The sequence below is a fragment of the Azolla caroliniana genome, unplaced genomic scaffold, assembly GCF_043228905.1.
Source record: "Azolla caroliniana isolate FFs.n. ecotype wild unplaced genomic scaffold, voAzoCaro1.0.p SCAF_18, whole genome shotgun sequence".
Taxonomy (NCBI): domain Eukaryota; kingdom Viridiplantae; phylum Streptophyta; class Polypodiopsida; order Salviniales; family Salviniaceae; genus Azolla; species Azolla caroliniana.
Window position 1 is genome coordinate 17,095,796 of NW_028230453.1, and position 24,359 is coordinate 17,120,154.

The window sequence follows — 24,359 nt, forward strand, 5'->3', positions numbered from 1 at the left end:
TGATGAAAAAAATTTAAACCACAAAAGGACAACAAATTCAACAAAGTCCAATTTATGTAAATCTCCAAGATTATATGAAATTTGACAACATACATAAAATATTCAATGGGTTATATATTTATTTATTTTATTCTCCATTTACAAATCAATCAATAAGTTGTATTATTCTGCAATTGGTGTGACTTTACCCTAAGCCAAATCATCACTCAAAAGTTATAAATCACAAATTGCATTAGTTGAGATTGAGAATTGATAAACAACTTTTTTGCAATATCGAACTCCTCAACATATAGACAAATATGCCTTCTATTACAACTCAAATGTTCAAACCAATTCAACAAAAATAAGTATCTCGAAAAAAACAATTGTACAAGAACCAATATTCCAAGCACATGCTTCCATTAGTCTCTTTCTCCTTCTCACATTTATTTACCCCAAACCATTGGGTGCATTCATTTGACAAACACATGGTAGACAAGCTTCTTGATTAGCTTCTGATCCATTCAACGTAAAAGTGTGATTTCTCCTTTCTGTTAACCATCCATGGTCCATGCAATGACACATCCATGCCCCAACCATTACTAGTGCATGCCCTCTGAAATGCATTACTTCAATTATGTTCAACAATTATCCGTGTCTTACGTATAAGGTTAAAGACATTCTTTGAGGTCGCACCCAAAAACTTAATTGATACAAAATATATGACAAGATATTGCTTATTCTCATGTTATATCATATGTGCAATTGTCTTTCATTCACATATTTCGCAATAGCAACTCTAGGATCCCGTGGATGATTACAAACAATCTAGTTTGTTACAACCTATACTTTACACTCCATACTTTTGATGTGTTATATCAATTTAAATGACATCAATGTCTAGTCTAGATTTACTTTGATCACTTGCACTCTAAGGAAAATAATTCATGCAACTCGCCTCCAATGTTGCACATTCAATCTCATATCTAAAAAACATTTCTATGCAGGTAAGCAACAGAAATACTAAGCTTTGCATAATTTCTTTATGTGTTGCTCCAATTCCATTCCATGAACACAAAAGTTGAAGGACCATGGAAAATGCATATCATACCATAATACACATAGTAATAAAGTGAGACTAAGGAACATATCGTGCAAAGACAACAAAATGCAGACAATCATAATTTACATGGATTCCAAGATAAGTTAATCAAGCCAACAAACCCTAGGTCTTGGAATTTTGCACGATAATACACACAATAATAAAGAGAGAGTAATACACTCACATTTGTAATTTACATGAATTGCAAGATACATTAGTAAGGCAACCATTGTCTTGGAATTTTGGACAAATAATACACAATAATTAAGTGAAAGTAATACGTGCACAATTGTAATTTACATGGATTGAAAGATACATTAGTAAGGCCAAAAAAACCAAGGGGGTGACCATTTTCTTGGAATTTTGGAAACATGTCCACAAAAGAAGGTAAAATTAATCTTTACAAAGTCAAGGAGAGGCAAGGTTTTAGGGTAGTTATGGCTACTCTCTCCAGGTTGTCAAATGCCAATTTTCCGTCCCAATAAAAATAAAGCATCCATAAAAAGTTATTAACTACGATAGGTTAGTCCAAACTTGTTATTGAAAAATTAAGAACAATGCAATGATACTTATCTCATTCATGGGGTTCTTTACTTATCTTTGTTGTATGATGATGGTAGTTACATAATAATCCCCCATCATCCATATTGGTGAGGCAAAAATCACAAAAATAATGACACACAAAACAAAGCACTTACCACAAGTTTTGAGAAGTTCGTTGCACCCTGTAAAACAATATAAGTGGGGAAAATTAGAAACAATTAAAAAATAAGCCAACCCACCCAAAAGCAATGCATCAAAGCTAAACATTAGATTAAGTGTAAATTCTCTTTTATTTGATATTCGAGAAATATAATGCAAATTCTACTTCAAATAAGCATAAACCAAAATGTTGGACGAAGAGAGTATTAGTTTCGCTACATTATAAATAACCCTGAAGCCCATAGTGCATCTAAACAAGAAAACAAAACCCTCTAACACTGATAAGAAGCACAATCTTTTCATGTGATCTCTTATAAATGGAGTTCCATTTAACAACACTTTAGTTCTCTTAGTCACAAATAATTTGTTGCCACATTATTCATATAAATCAGAAGACATTAGTCCTAATGAAGAGCATCCTTTTCAGAAGCACTTTATGGTTATTCCCCACCAATAGTATACTAGAGTTATTTAAGCATGAAATTGGTGTCCTTAAACATTCGTAAAGATAATTGCGAATATGAATCAATGTGAATAGTTAATGCACTTGTTTAAATATAGGAGCCATGCCAATATTAAAAAAGAGATGGTATTTACTTGAATTCAACGTCTCACAATTTTGAACTTAAAGGAATAGCTAAGATCAAAATACTTAAATAGAAAGTGGGTCTTTAATAATCGACAAATGTTTCCACCTTACAGAACCTGTTTGGCACCCTTTAAGAACTTCTAATGATAAATTGGGAACATGTGTAGCTTCTTGTCAACTTTAACAGCAATTTTATTTGTTGTAGAAGCGTTTTGCCCTATTTGACGAGGACCGAATTAAAGAGCTACTTGAATGATGTCTTCCTTTCCCTTTACAGCTATCAGAAGAAAATTACACAATTTCTCAGAGCCACAAATATAACAAACTCCAAATTATGTGAACGAAACAGTCAATGAATTTAAGGATATGTTTTTATTCTCCATTTGATGAGACTTTATCCTCAGCCAAATCATAACAAGTTGGTATATTGATAAAAGTTATATAACGAACAAATCTACAAAGTGCATAAAGCTCAAATTATTTCACCATTCTCCCTCTCTCTAACTTGCCCAAAAGAGGATGGTCATCCACAAACATCCTATGAAAACAATTACCTCCGAAGAAATCAAAAAAACACTTGTACTTGAATACATGATATGCTTCGATTGACTTATACTACTACAAGTCACCATCAACAAATAATAAGTATTCGACAATCCCACTCCAAGTATGCCTTACTCTTACTCTCCCTCCCACCCAACCACCACATAGTAAATCCCTCTCCCATGCAACCACCACATTGCAACATTTGTCTTCCAATAGCAACATTATTTCGAACCAATAAAATGGTGCAGCCAATTATGATTGGTCCAGTGCATACAATCACCATGCAGCTTTTCATACATCATATGGTGTTCAAACAAAATCCATATGCCTTTCCATATTATATGGTTACATAAAGCAATAAAATAAGACATGTAAAACGCACCTTAGAGCATTCTTAAGAGATTCACATGTTACATGCTTCTATGTCAAATAATAAAAAATATGCAATTTTCCTAGGTATACGATTATACATCAATCGAGCATGTAAGAGATGCTCACTTCTGAAATGCAAATACAACGTAAATATGGGACTACTCTTAGATGTTATGAGCATACTAAGTCTCCAGCACCCTCTATTTTGTGACAAAAACCTATAGAATACTTCGAACTCAACAGTTGAAAACTTAATTTATATAAGAAATACAACAAGAAAACATACTCCACCCAATTAATATTGCTAGCTCATGCTTTACTTATTCATTCCTCTACCCTACTAGCTCCCTATGGATGATCTTCCCTCAACTAACTTCCAAGGGGAAATTATCCTATAAATGTGAGTCTCCTCCCATGTTTCCCTATTTGGAACTATCCCACCATGCATAAAAAATGGACAAGTCTGTCTAATATTTCCATTGCTCCAACCCTATTCGCAATCAATAAAATAGTTGCTGTCTCCAACAGATAAACCGAGTAATCACTAGATGTTTTCTATATTTTCTTTCAACAGTAAGACTCACATGCTATTCAAATGTTTTAATTAAAAGGTGAAAGTTGTTTGGTAATGATTTCTCAGATCCTTTTCTAAGATTATTATTTATATTATCAAGCCATGTTAGCAAAGACTCAAGCCTTCTGTGCCCTGCTTCAAAACATAGTACATGAATTCCCATTTCGTCGCCAACCAATAGTTAAGATTATTATTTATATTTCCCCAAGTCATGTTTTCATAGGAATATGTAATGCTTATAGAAGCAATGACTCCAGCCTTGTGTGTCTTTCTTACCACAATAGTACATGAAAATCCCAATTCTTTGACAAACGATAGTTAAGATGTTCATAATACATCCTAGGATCAATGACTTATCAATAAATTCCATCAACCATATATACTGGTGGTATAGGAACCCTAGGCATCTTGATACCAACATAGATTTTTCCTATGGAAGATCGTGCTACTGTGTAAAGTTCTACTGCATACAGCATAAGTGTGCTTATATTAAGAACCACATGTTCCCTCAAATCTAGAGAAATTCTAGTTTTCGAGGTTCAGGGAGAAGCTTATTTCAGTTGGCCAGCTTCAATTTGAAACTCACTTTGGGCTACAAGGGGCATCATGCCCCCAAATGGAACCTAGAATGTTCCAAATGTTACAAATTGAAACATGAAATGCCAAATGCTGTTTAGGTAGTTTACAATAATTACAAAAAATTGGAGCCCATATTCAAACTTAGCAGATTAAATGGCTCATATATGGTGATGAGAAATGTTCACCTTTTTAATTAGAAAATTTAAAAATTTACTTCATCTACTCAATCAAATACAACAAACCTATTCATGTCACAGGCAACCACAACGGAATGTTCTTTCTTCTTTTCAAAGAAGAATATGCACTCTACTCTATCAGCAAATAACTGTAGGCTACATTATGAACTCCTACATTCCTGTACAACTGAATTCAATAAAAAGAATCTACGGGCAGCAGTCAAATAGTTCAGTCAGCTATCTATCATGCCCACTTTAAAACATCACATCCCAAGATGTGAACATGTCAGGTTGAATCTCAATTTTAGTATGTCTATAACAATTTTAGACCAAAGTGCGACAACGGAAGTTGTGGCGTTTTTTTCAGCTCAATAGGATCATTTCCATTCTGTATGGTCACTAATAACCAAATTTAGAGTTAATAATATTCATGATTTCAATGTTTTGAGACTTACAATATATCACAACATGGCTAGTAAAGGTTCCATTGCAGTTTCTACAAGCTCATCGCCAAAAAATTCTTCCATAATCTTTCTACAAGCTTTGCATTGAGATACCCCAACTATTGTGTTCAATTCCTTTGACATGCATCATGCTAGTTAAGCCACTTGCAGATTAACCACACTCCATTGCAATGTTTGTGCAATTTACTAAGGGTTTCATTTGCCTGGCATACCATGAGAGACTTGCTTCAATAGTAAGAAGCAAAAAAAAATATGTCCTCTTGAAATAGCATGCAAGACTTGGGACATAAAAAACTAGAGGATCTGGCAGAATACTGTTTGGAGATAAAATGCAATTAAATTTGCTATGTTATCCTGAAAGTAGCCATCATATACGTATTGGTTGAACAATTTATAACAGATGGTTAAGTGACCAAATATGGTAAAGGTATTGAGATATTTGACTTTTCAGGAATCGACAAGAATCCAGCTTGCAGAGCACACATAAACCTAGCAAATGAAGCTCTTAAATTGTCCTGGATGTTTCAAATTGGAAAAAATTACATTTCTATAACCTAGGCTTGTTTATGGTGGTAATTGCCTTTACATGTCTCTGGTTTTCAGGTATGCATAGGTATGACTAACTTTAGAGAAATTTTCACATCTTTACTTCATTGCTCCTATCAATATGCAATCATATAGTAATCAAGTTGCTCATTCTTGATTGTTGTCTCTTATATATTTTTACATATTGAGAAGAGCAGTAGACATGAAAATTTTCCAATGCTATTCATAATTAAAACCAAGGCATATTTATGAAATTTACTTCAATAATTCTCATTTGATTGAAAGGCTTCAAAAAAATTGCAAGGCAAATAAATATAGGTTGGGCAGTTTTGAGTTTAACGATTACATCAACCAATCATTCTGTTAATGCATACTCAAAGAGTACACTTTATCTCCCATAATCCAGGTACAAAGTCTATCTATGACTGTTCTACCCCTCCAGTGTTCCAGACGCTCTAGCAATGTCAAAGCAATGAGAGATCAATTCAGCCTAGAAGGTTCATGGTTATTGGAAGCTATTTATAATGATCCCTTGAAGAATCATCATGAGACAAATCACTACTCCCATTAATTATTTTCACATTGGCATAGTTTGCACATTTATTCGTTTGCCATCAAGAAAATCTCCCTATCACTCATTAATGTGACGGGAGTCAGTAAATTCTCTGATCATGAGCATTTTCAGATATCTCAAATGTAAACACCAAGCTGACATAACAGTTGAAGATTTTCATTAGCAAAAACAAGCCTTAATCTTAAAGCTAGTTTATCTCTGTAATGTATATACATATTTATGGGATGGATATTAACATCATAAAAAGCTAAGAACCTCAATCATGGAAGCCCATCGATTGTTCTAGATACATGCATATGAAAAGCAGAGAAGGGCCAGTAATATTGAGCATTTTGACACTCAGGGAAAAGAACAGCAACATTGGTACCTTGGCAGCGAATCAAAACAAGTGTTCCGTAATGTTGCATGTTGTACAGAGCAGTTTTCCAGACTTTCTGGATGTTTAAACCATTCTCATTCTGCAAATAGAACACATTCATACGATCAAAACTGCAGGGGGGTTAGGAATTGACTCCATTCAATTAGAAGGATATATTGCACATCACTGACCTTTGTTGCCTCTCCGGGATCACCAAGCACTATTTTTTAGCTTCAATAAAACCAAGCTGTGGCAATTTATTTCTATGATTTTGAACTCAATCAAAAATGTTGTTCACCAAAACAGCAGGCTTCAATTTAGGGAGCCTCTACATCTACAAACCAAAATGTACAGAAAGTTAAAAACAAATTATATATTTCTACTTCCCGAAATTTATTTCTACTCAACATACAAAATCTTTGACAAGAATGCCGTGTGATACACATATAGATAGATATAAGGTTAAATGTGAATAACCATATTGCATACAATAACTCACTTTATGGAACGGCAGTTGCATGGTATTTTCTGCTCTTCACGTGGGAATTTGTAATCATATGTAAGCTCTTCTCCTGCTTTAATGCGCCTCTTGGAATATATAAATATTTTCTTTGATCCCTCTACAGTTATTATCTTTGTGTAGCAATTTGGCTGTACAGGTATATGAAAGCATGGGAAACAAGGTAAATTATATGGCAGGGTCTTGATAATCTAGGAATAAAAATTTAACTTACATCACACGAATGATTTATGAACCTCGCAATCCCTCCACGCTTAGTAGCATCAACCTTTTCAACCATGAAACATTTGTTCAACATTTAAGCAAAGAATTAATTTCCTGTTCAAACATAACATGTTACTCACCACTGTGTCACTATCAATGCGGAAAAGATAGCTACTTCCAATTCCCATTTTTTCATAGTGTAGTTCTCGGAGGTCTGATATCTGAAAAACATTTATCATAGTGATTATGATTCCTGTTCATCTTAGGTATGCTAATAGAAAAGTTTGGCAAATACTTACTCTGGGCCTCACAAGCTCACCAACATACTCGACAACAAAATCACCAGCTTCAATGGGCTCAATAGCAAATACTCCCCAGTCATGTATCTTGCTCCTTGCAAATTTAAGTTGCTTCTTTCGGGCCTGCAAATTTAAATTAATGTATGAATCTCTCCAAAAACCATGAACTTATCAGCCATAGATTTTTGCAGGTGAATAAATGATAGAATATACCTTCAACTGTGGAAGTTTAATAATGTCAGAACCTTCAGCAGCAGCAGCTAGTTGCCGAAGCTGTGCTCGATTAGTTCGAGCTGCTTGTGTGTTCTTTTGAATTCTAGATGAACTTGAACGGTTAAGAATTTTGGGTCTATCAACTCCATTAATGCAATCTATATTCCTCTGAACTCTTTCAGAAGGATGGGAACTCCGCACTCGATTGTGCCATGCCCATCCATCAATGGAAGTTCGTGCACAACCATCATATAATCCAGCAGGTGAAGTTGCTGAACCCTGCTTCAATGTGCCCGACTTTTGTATTTGCTTCCTTGATTTCGTATTTTTCTTTTTAAATAGTTTCTTCATTCTTTTGGGTTTAGATTTTTCTGAAGTTATAAGCATGAGATGCTTCAACGATTTCACATGACTAGTCTCCTGGGATGTGATAGACTGGCAATCACCTCCTAGAGGCAATATTGCATCAGAAGAGCTTCCTGCAATATAGAACACATTATATTAGATCATAGCTTAATGATACTAGAAACAAAAAGCATTCTCATGCTGAAAAATCATGAGTTTTTGAGGTACCTTTGTTTTCAATCATTTGTGGCTTCTCATGCTCATGTTCAAATACATTCTCAACCTGAATATTGTCTTCCAGCACATGTCGATACACTTCCTCCCCAGAGTCTGACATGCCTTCTTTAGCACTGTCTTCAAAGCAGCTTCCAGAAGAAAATGACATTGATATCCTATCATTCACTACACATGATTCTGATCTTTCTAAGTCACGGAGCATTTCTTGAGCCTTCAGAATGAAAGGAAGAATTTTGCTTTGTGATGCAGGATTATTCAAACTGTTGTCTTTAATACTAGCATCTTGTTCTGAACTACTGATTATCTCAGTTATAGAACCATGAAAACTTCCAGAATATGACATCTGTAGTGCTGACAAATTAAGCTGTGGGTGCATACAGCCTTCATTCCTTGGTGTATCTTCCATTGTTGACAAACAACTAGATCTGTTTGACAGGTTATGTTTTTCTTGTGCCAGTAATTTGTTCCTCTCTTTTGTTGCAGCAAGCCAACACCCAAGTTCTTCACTGATAAGACCATCTAGTACTCTTTTCGAATAATTCTTTTTCACAGCAACAAGAAGTTCACTTTGGACTAATGATAAATGACCCGAGTTATTCTTGAATTGACTTGACTTATTCAGCTTCAATGTAGTTTCAGAGTTTCCCAATGGAATCAATGGATTGTTTAATTTTCTTGATACTGCTGTAGGTTGGCTTATATGAGTTGGGATTCTGCCTTCAAAAATGAAGTTAATTGGTTTGTACGTAAAATCCTCCACACCTGGTGGGGGTGGCTCATCAATGTCTGGCATTGACTGCTCATATGATGGAACTAGAGCATGAACTGCATTTTCCATACCAAAACGAAAATGTTTACTATTCGCTAGGTCTCTCGACAATGTGTTCAACCAAGTCCCATCCCCAGCATTGCCAAACTTTGTTTCAGCCATAGGCCATGGTTGCACTGGCACACCTAAGCAGACTGCAGGAGCTAAAACAGCAGGGGGTTGTTGAACATTGAATGGCTTAACATTGTTCGCATATAAATCACGGGTAGCTGGATCCCTTTCTGAGTTCATTCCAATTAAATTGTTCCCCTCGTGAAGAGCACCAACAATAGGATTCAAAGAACAAGTGGCAGTTATGCCTTTCTTGCATTGGTTATGTACATTCCTGGCCATCGGATCTGGAATGGGTAATACTGATCTTTGCTGCCATGATGAAAGCCCAAAACTGATCTGACCCTCGAGAACAGACTTTGCATACGAATGTATGACAGCTGTGCAGAGGTGTTGCTTCACAAATGATAGAAAATCACCCTTCTCAAAAGCACCAATCATCATCTCAACTGGAACTGTACATGAACTCCCTGTAGATAAACATCAATTTTACTTGGCATATTTTAGGGAATTAGTGTATATTTATGCAGGAAACAAAGCTGCACATACCTTTAACCTGCTGCTCTTTTGAGGCCAATACAGCTGCTACTGTCTCAAAACCAGGTGGAATTGAACCTTCAACAAGTTCAGAAACTGGTATAATGGGGTGGATAGAAACTGCTGTTGATGAAGGTACCACATTGGCCACAGGATTCTGAGAGCTAACATTCTCCAGAACTTGAACAATATTAGGAACACTGAATCCAGGTGGAAGATCATCAATATCAGCAGACACAGGAGACTCATTTTGAGCAACCTGCAGACAGCCATGGACCATGGATCCAATGACAATGGGTAGAACACACATCACATTACAACTTGTAGCAATGGAAAAATCAACTAAACCACAGCATCTTTCAGCAAGCCATATCATGCATAATCAGAAACACGATGACGTTTCACCACAAAAGAACACAAGAAATTTCATGTTAACGTGCCAAAACCTCACTCATACCGTTGAAGGATGGCAATATTGAGCTGCCGCATTGCTGGGCAGCTGTATTGGAAAGGAGATTCCTTGGTTTCGAGATCTTGAACAAGAGGTGATAGCTGTGTCCTCCACTTTTCCCGAGCTTTTTGATACTTGCACAGGTACTCCCATTTTCTCTTGAGACATATGAGGTGATGAAGCACGCGATTTAAGTGACGTACCATTGCAACCTCCTACTCCTTCAACCAAATCCTTCAATGCCACTGGCTTACCAAGATTTCCACCTTCGACTCCATATATAGGAAGATCCCCTTGGAGAAACCCAGCCTTTAATCCATCCATCAACTGTCTCAGTGAGTATGGACCACACATTTTTCTATGCTCATTCAAATATTTCCATTTGGGTTCATCAAGAACTGTCTTCTGCATGCTTTGTTCAACCTTTAGCTTTTTCATGGGTGGTCCACTGAACCTTGGTTCCAATAGTTTCGTAGGACCATTATTTGGTCTATTTGGAGATTGGTTGTTTGTTGCCCATGACCCATTACCAGAATAAGGATTTACCGAGTTAGTAGGACGCCTTCCATTCTGATTTGGATCCGAACATGAACCCCATGCAGGCTTCATTTGCTTGGAGCCTCCAGACAATTGATTATTCCTATATCCAACCATACCCACACTTTGATTGCTATTATACCCTTCAGCTTTTGCAGAGTCCACTGTTGGTGGCATACAATGAGCTCTAGATGGTGGCCCCTGTAAAGCTGGATAGCCACGTTTCCTATCTTCAACCTGGCACAGTTATTTCATAGAAGTAAGTACCCCTATAAAAAAAGAACAATCATATTCCTTGATTGATCTAACATGAGACCATCATGGCGCATATAACCAAGCATCTCACCAAAGTGACATGCTTATCTTCTATCTTCCCATGTGGGAAAAGGCACACTTCCCCGCACATTTTCCTTCCATATTCAACATTACCTAGGAAATTCTCATGTGGGAAAGACTGCAATTCCCTCAGGTTTCCCAGCCGCACTCAATGGCATGAGTTTCTGAATATGAGGTTCAGCATTCCTAGCTATACAGGTTCCCATGTGACAAAGACCCCACTTTCCTTCATCTCTCTCATACTTCCCTTCTCAAGAAGCATATAACAATAGACCCTAATCCTCCCACTGCTAGGCCCTAATCCTCATAATGCTAGGTCCAAATCCTCAATGTCCATGGAATTATAGTGAAAAAGATTCTGAAGACTCCTTGTTACCAGAAAAGATTAGAGTCTACACCTTACCTGTTGAATAGGTCTCGCAATCGAGCTCGAGGAAATAGAACTGTTTGCAGGTGGGGGTCTCCAGAAAGGGGGTCTCTGTGACACGTGCGCATTGTTTATGCGGTTGGGTATATTTGAAGCTAAGTAGATACCCCCTTTGTTATTCTCACCAGGATCCATGACTTGTCGGCCTTATTGCCTTCTGTTCGACCTCTGCTTTGATCCTAAGTCCGCATACCCATGGGAATATTCCAAGAAGGTTCTACTTTAGATGTGGGGCCGGCAGAATCAGCCGGCCCAGAATTCATTAGCAGTCTCGAAGCTTCAGATTCTGTAAGATTCCATGGCCGGCCTTAATCTCTGCTCAAGAAATCACATGTTGAGAGATCATGTGAACATGTTGGCATCAGAATCAATAAGCATACCAGATCTTGGGCCTGAGAATCGAACAGATAGGAGCAAACCCTAATTTGACTATCACAGGAAAACCCTGATTTACGCAGTCGAGTCGGGAGGGCGGGGGGCCGTGAAGATGGAGAGGATTTGTGGGGGAGGGATAAAGGAGGAATAGGTCTGATGAGGAGCTCTGATACAGACAGAGAAAGAGGAAGAGAATAGGATCGTAAAGAAGAAGAAGAAGAAAGGGATTGAAGTCGTAACAGTTGCGTCTGGTATAAAGGGTGCTTTCCTTGACCTCACCATAGCCTAGGCTCGGTTAACTTAACCATCCTCACTAACCATGGTTAAACAAAATACCTCTACGTCGATGGTCTATCAACCCCCATCCATACATACATACATACACAAGTGACACATACATACATACATACATACATACATAAATATACATACAAACATACATACATATGTACATACACACATACATACATACATACATACATACATGCATGCATATGTACATACATACATACATACATACATATGTACATACATACATACATATGTACATACACACATACATACATACATACATACATACATACATACATACATACATACATAATGATGCACCCCCCACTTCCGTCTCCTTGCTCATGTCCGTGACAATAGTGTTGCCGATAGTCATTCACACACCCACTTCCCTCTTCTTGCAAGAATTAAAAAGTCGAGATGACGGCAATGTCTGTCATGTCTGGGAAAATGGCGCCACCAACAGTAGCTCATGCAAACCACTTCTTCTTCTCCACGATACCAATCAAGATGACACAATGTCTGTTTCCCAAAAAAAATGAACACGAGTGTTTAGTTTTGTTGAACTTCTTGGTTGGACGTGTATGAGAAATTGTCTGGGAAAATGGCGCCACTAACAGTCGCTCATGCGAACCACTTCTTCTTCTCAATGTTACCAATCAAGATGACGCAATGTCTATTTAGTTTTGTTGAACTTCTTGGTTGGAAGTACTATGTATGAGAAATTGAATCCAATAAACATATATCGATCTTTTTCAAGACTCCTTTGGGTTCATGCTATTGTAGTTTGGTATATTCTCATGCATGAAAAGGAATCTCAATCAATCATGTGGCACCATATGATTTGATCTTAGAAGTGGACGCTTTAAGTTAGAAAAATGAACACAAGTGTTTAGTTTTGTTGAACTTCTTGGTTGGAAGTACTGTGTATGAGAAATCGAATCCAATAAACATATATTGATCTTTTTCAAGATTCCTTTGGGTTCATGCTATTGTAGTTTGGTATATTCTCATGCATGAAAAGGAATCTCAATCAATCATGTGCCCAATCAATCTCATGTGGCACCATATGATTTGATCTTAGAAATGGACACTTCAAGTTAAATATATTTGCTTGCTTAATTTGGATGGCCACTAATTGCATAATCTCACTTTTACTTCACTTGGCTACCTTGAATATTACTTTCTTTTTTCTTGCAATACATATAATAGTTATGGGAAACCTTGATTTGAGTTAAAAAGCTCCAAATTAGAGGAATGTGCAAAATATTGGTCCACAAAAGTACTCAACATAAAGTGGAAATATTTTTAAAAAGTATTCTTCAATCGTAAAAAGATAATATCAAGGAGGATTTGAAGAAATGAAAGTCAATTGTATGCGATTGACCAAATTCCACATGATTTCAAGTTATCCAATTTGCATCATCTATAGATTAAAGGAATGGAGACTAAATAGATGGACAAAATTTATTGTTGATTAGCAACATTACTTGTGGGTCTATAAGGGAGGTTATCACCCGCAATAGTCCACTCAAAACCAATTACAAGTATTATAGATCTTGATACTAACGTAAGCTTAAGATAAGGACAATGAAAAGATAGATAGAAAGGAGAAAGAGAAAGAAGGGTGCCGATCCACCCGACCACCCCCGAGCGAAGGGATCGAGACGGACTCGAGCCTCGATCGGCGTCCCATACCACCGCCGTGGCGTCGAGTCGTACCTGGTGCTGGCGCGCTCGCTACAAGAGTTGACCCACCACACGAGCAGAGTCTCGATGTAGTCAAAAGATGATCAAATGAGGGTAGCTAGGCCTCTTATTTATAGCGAAACCCAAGGCCCCCAGGCAAGTTCACACTTGACCTAATGGGTTGTCTCAATCCCGAGGATTAAAAGTAATCCTCCCCTTCTTTACACTCTCATTTAACCCTCACACTTATCCACGTGTATAGAATACTACGGTAAATTCTTACCACGGGATATTATATGGTCATGCCCGTAACATACTCCCCCTCTTTAAAACATTGCACTCTTGCAATGGAAAGTTAGGGAAGTTAGTTCTAAGAGTATTTTCGCGTTTCCATGTGGCATCTTTTATTGATTTATCCATCCATTTTATTTTGAATTCTCGTATTTCTTTAGTACGTAATTTTTTGATTTTAACATCGAGAATTCTTTCTGGTACATGTGGTTTAGAAGATAATTATTCAGAAGTAACCAGAGTTTCAGTCGTAACTGTATTGTCGCCAGAACCTAGAAGTTCTTTTAGACGACTCACATGAAAGACTGGATGAATTCCGACACCATCGGGAAGAGCGAGACGATAGGATGATGACCCAATGCGTTTGAGGACTGTAAAAGGTCCACAAAACCGTGGGGCTAACTTAGCGCACTTACCCGTAGACAATGTCTTAGAATTGTGAGGTACACGTAAAAATACCTTCTGTCCAAGGTTGAATACACGAGGTTGCCTATGATGATCGGCATAAAAACGCGCTCTATCTTGAGCTGTTTTTATATTATCTCGTGCAATATGCAACATATCTTGCATATCCCGAAGAAAGTTTTGCGTACTTCGCAACTCATCATGATGTATATTAACATCAATCGGGGCTCGGGGCTGAAAACCATACATCAACATAAAAGGACTATATCCCGTCGACGTATGCTTGGAGCTGTTATAAGCAAACTCCAAAATTGGGAGATAACGTTCCCATTTTGTTGGTTTTGCACCAACGTATGCTCGAAGCATGTCCTCAATAATTTGATTTACTCGTTCTGTCTGTCCATCGGATTGAGGATGATCCGTGGAGCTCATGCTCAACGTAGTTTCTAACTTCTTAAAGACTTGTGTCCAAAAGTCACTAGTAAACTTTGGATCTCGATCACTCACGATATCCATCGGTAACCCATAAAAACGAAACAATTCGTCAACGAATTGGTAAGCCAATTCAGGAGCTGTTACCGTGGTTTTAGTAGCAATAAATCTGGCCATTTTAGTTAGTTGATCAACGACAACCCAGATGGCATCATGACCTTTTTGGGTGCGAGGAAGGCTAACAATAAAATCCATGGATATACTTTCCCACTTATTATTGGGAATGTCCAAGGGATGTAAAAGTCCTGCGGCTTTAAGTCGCTCGGCTTTGTTAACTTGGCACTGGTGACATTTAGTCACATAGCTATGTATGTCAGGACGCATCTTAGGCCAATAAAATTGAGTGGAGATGAGAACGAGTGTACGATGTATTCCAGGGTGCCCTGCTGAGGGTGCATCATGGCATTCAAAAAGAATCCTCTTTTTGACCTCGGGTAAATCTGGAACACAAACCTTCCCATTACGGTAGAGCAAACCGTTAGCAATGTGGAAGTATTCCTTCGAGGATGTGGTGGTGTCTGTTCCAGACTCAACTCTTGCCCAGTATTTTGCGAAATAACTGTCATCAGGATACTTTCCTCAAAGGTGATCATAAAGATCTGATGATATTTCAGTGAAGCTAAGCGTGTTAACTTCACGGATGCGACTTAGTGCATCAGCGACAATGTTCATGGAACCTTTACGATATCGTATGGAAAAATCAAAGTCCTGGATGAGATCAGCCCATCGTGCCTTACGACCTTTCAGGTCTTGTTGGTCACAAAAATATTTCAAGGACTCGTGGTCCATAATTACCACAAAGTGATTTCCATAAAGATAATGGCGCCATGTTTTGAGCGCATGTATAACTGCAAATAATTCCTTTTCTTGAACGGTATACCGACATTGAGCAGAATCAAGTTTCTTACTCCCGAATGCTATTGGTTTACCATCTTGATACAAGACAACACCTATAGCATAATCGCTTGCATCGGTTTCAACCTCAAAAGGTTTTGAAGGATCGGGTAAAAGAAGTGAAGGAGCCTTGCAAACCAGGTCCTTGAGTTCCTTAAAGGCAAGGTCTAGTGTAGCATTCCACACAATAGGTTTTGTAGACTTACGCGTTTGACCTTTTAAAAGATTAGTAAACGGCGTCGTCAATTGGGAGTAATTACAAAGAGACTTTCGCAAAAACCCCACAAAACCAAGGAATGATCGAACTTCTCGAATATTCCGAAGAGTGGGCCAAAGCTTGATTTTCTCAATGTGAGAAGGATCAATTTCAACTCCTCGTTCAGTTATGAGATGTCCTAGATAAGTAATTGATTTCTTGAAGAACTCACATTTTGAGATCTTCGCATAAAACTGTTTGTCACGCAATGTTTGTAAAACAAAGCGGACATGTCTAGCATGTTCTTGTAATGTACGGCTATAAACTAAAATATCATCCAAGAAAATAACGACAAATTTTCCAAGTTGTTCTCGGAAAATGTCATTCATTTCTTGTTGAAAAGTAGCCGGAGCATTGGTCAAACCAAAAGGCATAACCAAAAACTCGTAATGGCCATAGCGCGTACGAAATGCCGTTTTAGGAACATCGTCCTCACTTATTCGTATTTGATGGTAGCCAGTACGGAGATCAAGTTTCGTAAAATACCGAGCTCCCTGGAGACGGTCAATTAGATCGTCAGCCGGGGCAATGGATACGAATTCTTGATCGTCACTTTATTCAAGCGTCGGTAATTAATACACATACGCCATGTGCCCTCTTTCTTTTTAACCAAGAGAACTGGTGCACCCCATGGAGATTTACTATAACGTATATAACCCATTCGTAAATAGTCCTTGAGTTGCTTAGATACCTCATCTTCTTCGGATCGACTTAAGCGATACGGAGGTATACTTATTGGTGCAACACCAGGTACAATATCTATACGATGGTCTATATTACGTTTAGGAGGTAACCCATTAGGTAGTTCACTTGGAAAAACATCATGAAAATCATTTAAGATTTCATCAAGTTGTTGTTGTTCAAAATATGTTAATTGAATCGGGACATTATCGATATTGTAAACGTGAATGTCCGGATCAAGTACACAATAAAATAACGTAGAATAAGACAACTCGGATATTGATGGACACGAGGAAACAATCGAGAGGGATTGTTTTTTTACACATTGAATAAAATGCGTACAATCGTTCAGTACAAAAGAAATGGAATGACGAACCCAATCAATAAATAAAGAAGAGTTTTTATTATAAAACCAGGGATAACCCAGTATTACATCGGTGGTACAAAGATTCATTACATGGAAGTCTACTTCCTCTATATAAGTATCAATAGAAATTCCTAATGAATGAATCGCCCCGTTGATGTATTGTACTCTTCCATCAGCCAAGTGCACCGTGTAGGTGTGATCACTTACGGTGGGTTGGATTCCCCATATCTGAACCAAACGATCATTCACAAAATTGTGTGAGCTTCCCGAATCAAATAAAAATTGTACGGGAGATCCATTGATATACCCGTTTGCACGTAGTAAATCATTGGGACCCAATACATAGTGAGGGAAAGAACATTGACAAGTACTTAAATGATGTGTATAGACCTGAAGGACATTAGGAATCTGACCTTTATGGTCTGCAGCTTTAGCTTTGTTGTCGTGCTCTTTCCGTTGGAGCTTTCGACATTGATCTTTTGTATGACCCTTCTTTTTGCAGAATACACAAAAAGGATGTTGTCGCTTACAATCGCGATCCAGGAATTCGTTGGGTGTCTTGTGTTTCCCAACAAATTGCGGTTGCTTAGTCCCGGGCGCTTCGTTGGGTTTGTTATGGTCCTTCTTCGAAGTGCGTTGATAGCGAAGAACTATTTCAACGGCCTCTTCGAAGGATTTTGGATCCTTATCGTGCACTATCCAGTGATAGTCCGAATTGGGGATGCCATTGACAAAACAAGCTATCAACCAATTGTCCCCTTCTAGACCCGATTTTTGGATTTGGGTTCTAGCATGGTGAACATAGTCTTCTAGCGAGGAAAATTTCCTGCTAGAGAGGTTCATTAAAGCTTGTGCTGCCTCGGTTCGAGAGGGAGGTTGCAGAAATTGGCCCTTAAAAACCGTGACAAAATCTGTCCAGGTATCGGGCAATTTCCCCATAGTACGGAGGCCACGCCACCAGGCGGCGGCCTTACCCCCGAGTTCTCGACCGACATATGCAATCTTCGTACTATCTGGCGTGGGATAGAGCTCAAAATGAGACTCCCATCGTCCCAGCCATGTGCAGATTGCTTCTTCGGTTCTTTCCTTTTTGTCTCCCGTAAATGGCTTAACGACAAATGATGGTTCACCTTGTCGCTCATCAGGTCTATTAGTCTCACGTTGTAGACTAATGACACGTGCCTCAAGAGCACTCTGAGATTGCCGAAGTTCGGTCATCTGTTGAGCGGTGAAACTAAGGTATTGGGTTATTTGTGCCAAATACATCTCAGTGGACATTTGTCCAGGAGGATTCCCTTGAGTTCCTTCCGCTTGAGCGGATGACATTGGGTCGTTAATTTGAGCCATTAAAGATTATTTCTGGAAAAGAAATAGGATAAGGTCAGAGATATAGTCATAACATCATGTCGTGATGTAAACATATCATGGGCGAGCATTAATCGATATCATTATCTCACGTCAATACCCCTCTGGACGTATGAGATGAGGTTCAAGATCAGGTTACTATGGTAACACAAAGGTGTTTTAAAAACCATGGGGGTGACAAATAAATGTCTTTCCCTGATCTCTATATCGATTTTTTCATGGTGGCTCCCCGAGGCTCAACCATGTATGTTCGCGTCATGAATAGTTTATACACGAAAAAAATGTTAACAATAAACTATGTTTCGGTGCCCACATAAGTGGTTTTGGCTCTTTAAGTCCTATTACGAGGACCCCGAGGTGCACTTAGACCTTAAGTCTAAACATGTGTTATAGTCATATGTATCAAGGATGTTGTATGGTCTTGGTCATATTTGAACTCGAGACCTCGAGAACAAATACATTAAACACTTGAGCCAACCAAGTAAGTTGCTCTTCTCGAATGCTTAATGTTTGATGCGTATAAGAGATATGCGAGGCAATTGATCATATATGTTTTTTTAAAAGAACATATATGTCAAGGGTCCTTATTTCGCCCTCATTTACCAAAACTATGTTGGTACGTTACCTAACCTCAAGTCTCGTAATTACGATGGCATACGCCAAAGTGCAACCTAATGGTCAAGCCAAATGAGCCCTTGTTTCGTAGTAGGCTCACCTGGGCCATCACATGGTCACGTCATTACGAATGCCTCTCGTAAGAACGAGCTCATGGTGGCATCGTATCCATGTAACGAGGGAGGGATGTTGGATACGTGCGTCATTGGAGCGACCTCACTTGAAGTGGGTCAAGCCCTACGTACTCAACATCATTTTGGCTATTGGCGTTTCTTTACGTAACGAAATCGAGGTCGTCAACGGGGTTATCAACAATAAAAAAATGTTGAAAAAGGGATGGTGACAACGCCATTCTCACAAAAATGTGAGGACGGCCACCAACATCCTTTTCCCGACCATGACAACTTTCGATATAATCACGTAATAACGAATATACACATATGTTTACGTATCACATATATACGATCAAATACGTATATATGTGACCACATATGCCTATATTAAACATATCGTTATAGTAAATAGCCACAAATGATGTGATCGAGATACGTAATCGAGGTATATACCTCTACGCACACGAAACATCCACAAATAAGAGATCATCGTAATTTGCAATGGAGGTATTGACCTCTTACGCATACTAGACCAAACGCATATCGTTTACAACAAATCAAGGTATTAAACTCATACGCAAACGTAACATATGTTCGTGAACGTAATACGTAATTGAGGTATTAACCTCGTACGCATACGACACTCATCACATATTATTAATATGTCAAACGAGGTATTGACCTCGTGCACATATGTAAACGTTTTAGAGAATCAATTAAAGACCACTACAACATCATTGACTTAATGAAAAAAATTACATATAAACTAAACACATGATTAGATGGGAGAAGAGAGAATAGAAAGAAAAATTATGGAAAGAGTTACCGAAGTTCTTTGTTGATCGTTGTCTGGATCAAGGCCAACCGCACAACGATCGATCAACATCAATCAAAAGACAAATGAAAAACAAAGAAACATTAGTACAAAAATCTGATACCAAATATTATAGATCTTGATACTAACGTAAGCTTAAGATAAGGACAATGAAAAGATAGATAGAAAGGAGAAAGAGAAAGAAGGGTGCCGATCCACCCGACCACCCCCGAGCGAAGGGATCGAGACGGACTCGAGCCTTGATCGGCGTCCCATACCACCGCCGTGGCGTCGAGTCGTACCTGGTGCTGGCGCGCTCGCTACAAGAATTGACCCACCACACGAGCAGAGTCTCGATGTAGTCAAAAGATGATCAAATGAGGGTAGCTAGGCCTCTTATTTATAGCGAAACCCAAGGCCCCCAGGCAAGTTCACACTTGACCTAATGGGTTGTCTCAATCCCGAGGATTAAAAGTAATCCTCCCCTTCTTTACACTCTCATTTAACCCTCACACTTATCCACGTGTATAGAATACTACGGTAAATTCTTACCACGGGATATTATATGGTCATGCCCGTAACAACAAGGCATGCAACTAGCACAATGATTCTATTACAGGGGGACTATGGTAGACCAATATCTATCTCACTTTTGATATGGCTAACATCCATCAAACCTAGTAGTATTGAGGGAGTAATCACTTCACAAAATGGTCAACTTTGAGTACAGTTTCGAGTGACATGTTAACATTTTTTTTCCATAAAAAATATCCTCCATTGGTATTAAAATTAAAGGCTAGAGGCAATATACAGAATAGTTCACTATTACAATGAATATTGCATATCTTGTTATTAGTGATGTCCACAAGACAACATCTTTCATTGGAAAATTGTTGAACACTCATGTAACTTCAGAAACCCAACCACATTTAGCATCCATATTAAGCAAGGAATTGCCACCAACAACATTGGTTAAAAAAAACCCCTCCTTTTACAAGCTGACTACGGATTTCTTAGCCTTTATCAATGGAATATATGCCATTGCAAGCTTGAAATCCCAAGAAACTATTATCGCATCCGGAGACATTCCCTCAAACAGCGAACAAGCTTTGACAAGGGCCACAAAAATATGTGTTGTACCATGTATTACTTAGCATTCCTTCAGTTTTTGGTGTAGTTTGATGATCCACAATCTCATCATGGATTTGCTTACCTTTTTCTATATCTCTTGAGCTACCACAAGCCTTCAAGATGCATATGAAGGTGATAATATCTAGGGAAAGGCCCTCATTTTGCATCTGCTTGAAGGAACTAAAGCTTCATGAACTTGATTATGCTTAGTATACCCAACAATAAGCACATTCCAAGAGACAATATTTCGATCAGGAAGCCGTTTCTACACTCTCTGCTTTTGCAAGCATCCCACATTTGACATACATATCCACCAAGCTGGTACGAAGTATAGTATCCCCCTCCAGTAACTGCATACTCATGATTATGTCATGAATTTGCTCTCTTATGTGCATTGTTTTTGTGCTTCTACAAACCTTCAATATACAAATGAAGGTGATTGCATCTGGAGAAAGCCCCTCACTTTGCATGTGTTCAAAACCGTACAACACTTCATAACATTGCCATTGTTGGACATATCCTACAAGTAATGCATTCCAAAAGATGACATTTCGAGTCGGAAGCTCTTCAAGAACTTCTTGAGCCTTGGCAAAAACATTTGGCATACATATCGATTAAAGCAATCCCTAGTAAGATGTCTTTATCATGCAAGCATCTACACACAACCTCCTCATGAATTTGTTTGCCCTTATCTAATGCTCGTATGTTGCTACACACCTTCAAACGACATGTAGTTAACATTTAGCTTGATTAACTTTTAATTAAGGATTTAATTAAAGTAGAGAGACAACCTTCAAGAGTAGTATGATAACAACAAGTTAAAATTATGTTTTCCTCTATTGGGGGGATCTTTACATTGTTTATAAAGGAAGCAATGAGGAGGGATTTTGAGAATCCATCATCTTACTTTTATTGTGGGTTGCAATTAATGGTGACTTTCATGAGAGCCTACATGAGAGGGCTAATCATGAGTAGGTCAAGGTTAGAAGATGTATTGTGTGGTCAACAAGTGATTAGGTGCGTAGGTTAAGAGATTGTCTTGAAGGTAGCCCAGGTGCACAATCGGCTTAATTAATCAATTCACTTAACATGCATATCCCAATTCTCTACCATATACCCTACCACCCTCTCAACTTTCTTGATTTTCAACTCACCATATGTCATACTTCTATGACAAATTTTGCAAAGAGCTTAGCGCCGAATAACACATAGCCACTTGCATCTTCATAATGCTAATCATCTAGTCTAACAACTCAAGGCAACTAGAACTAAACTATCAAAGTGCACACAATTTGAGGTCTCATTGGGTGGTGAAGTTACTTAATGGTATAAGCAGGTCCTGACTAGTTGCTTTCTCACATTCCATGAGCTTTGTGTGGCCTTTCAATGCATGCTCAATCAGAACTACTTGTCTAAGATGTATTATAACCACTTTTATATGGCATGCACGCTTCCCCAAAGACACATTAAGCAACAGACCCCCATTCAAATTAAGCAATTGTTGCACCACCTCTTGACTTGGCTAAGGAAGTGTACCTAAAAGTGTTAGGATCGTAGCTGGCCACAACCAGTTTGCACACTTCCTTATGAGGGTGCAAAGATCAGGTTGACAAACTACAATACACAAACAAAGTAGAAAAAAGAGAATAGAGACACAAAATGTTTTACGTGGAAAACCCGAAAGGGAAAAACCATGGGCGTCCACAAACCCCAAGAAATGAATCACTAAGTGTATAGAGAGAAGTCAAGGAGACTCGGAGGCAACAACCTTGAGCTCGTCTTCGTCTAACAGACGATTGCAAAGTTACTACTCTCACTCTTACTAGTTATAGAGGCAACTACTCACTATAACTTGTTACAACTATAATGATTATCTCCTTCACTAACTACTTGCCCTAAGTGTATATATACTCATATATTGTTGCCGGTTAGGAACACGGCCTACCCTCAGTCCTTCGGGGTAGGTATCAAGGTGATCGTGGGGCAAGGGTAGGATTTTGCGTAGCGCGTGGAGTGTATTGACTTATATCGTTAGAGAGTGTACAAAAGGCGTAAAACTGGAGATGGCTACAACCGAGTTCCTAATGTGCGTAACTACACACATGTACTCCTTTTACACGGTTACGCCTTAAACAGTCACACAGAGACAATAGAGAAGAGACCAAGGATAAAAGACAACGCTTAGAGAAGACAGAAACTATATTAAACGACTATGCTCAGAAATGCGCTAACCCTTTACAATGTTCATATGCCCTTTATATACACAGGGCCTAGTCGATTACGCTTCCCGTGTGACCTGTTACACACGTTACTTCAATGCTTCTATTATAACTAATACGCCTCTTTATCCTGCGTTATTTACGTTTGTCTTCTTATGGAGGACACCACCTGGCACGCCTATGGGACAGTGCCTTGGCACGTCAGACCCCTCCTCCCTTTACTCGTCTACCAAAATATCGAGGATATTTGGCTCTGGGCGCCTGTCGTTACTTGCCGTGATTGGTGGTGCCGTAATGTGGTTGGGCTTGTCGCTTTGTGGCTCAACCGGCACTTCCGCCTGTAGTCTCTCCGTGGGTGGCTCCGACCGTATTTCTTCTTGTACTACTTCCTCCGCAGTGACTGCCATGGCTCAGACTGTGTCGTTGGGTACGGTCGTCGTAGTCATCTCCGGAGTGCCTGCCTGTTCGGTAGGGGTCTCGTCTTGCTCCGCAGAGTCTGGGCATGACTCCTCCAGGCCTGTTTCTTGCGTGGGGGCCTGGTCCTCTTCTTGCGACGTTTCTATGGTGGGCTCGGTTGGTACGCCATCTATGGGCAAGGAAACGTCGTTTCTTGGCGGCTCTATTGTTGGGCGTGGACAGACATCTAGGTGTGACTCTTCTGTGCCTGTTTCTTGCATGGGGGCCTTGTCCTCTTCTCGCGACGTTTCTGTGGTGGGTTCGGCTGGTATGCTGTCTGTGGGCGAGGAAACGTTGTTTCTTGGCGGCTCTGTCGCTGTGCATGGACAGACATATGGGCGTGACTCTTCCGGGCTTA

General features: G+C 38.8%; 1 protein-coding gene across 7 annotated transcripts; it reads right to left on the reverse strand.

Moving 5' to 3' along the window:
* Nucleotides 1-1,239: 1,239 nt before the first annotated feature.
* On the reverse strand, nucleotides 1,240-12,033 carry LOC147852544 (uncharacterized). 7 transcript variants are annotated; one of them, XM_087334105.1, is made up of 13 exons: nucleotides 11,524-12,033; nucleotides 10,254-11,021; nucleotides 9,809-10,055; nucleotides 8,371-9,729; nucleotides 7,798-8,276; nucleotides 7,585-7,707; nucleotides 7,426-7,506; nucleotides 7,296-7,349; nucleotides 7,061-7,212; nucleotides 6,753-6,895; nucleotides 6,571-6,661; nucleotides 2,479-2,649; nucleotides 1,240-1,806 (listed from the first exon to the last, which is right to left on the reverse strand). In XM_087334105.1, the coding sequence occupies exons 1-10, from the start codon at nucleotides 11,680-11,682 to the stop codon at nucleotides 6,874-6,876; spliced, it is 3,444 nt and encodes a 1,147-aa protein (XP_087190231.1). In that variant the 5' UTR covers nucleotides 11,683-12,033; the 3' UTR covers nucleotides 1,240-1,806; nucleotides 2,479-2,649; nucleotides 6,571-6,661; nucleotides 6,753-6,873. The 7 variants fall into 7 exon arrangements, with proteins under 7 accessions (XP_087190231.1, XP_087190235.1, XP_087190234.1 ...); XM_087334108.1 differs by lacking the exon at nucleotides 1,240-1,806 and adding an exon at nucleotides 5,075-5,286 and having other exon boundaries at nucleotides 2,357-2,641; XM_087334107.1 differs by lacking the exon at nucleotides 1,240-1,806 and adding an exon at nucleotides 5,075-5,286 and having other exon boundaries at nucleotides 2,357-2,649.
* Between the last annotated feature and the right edge of the window lie 12,326 nt (nucleotides 12,034-24,359).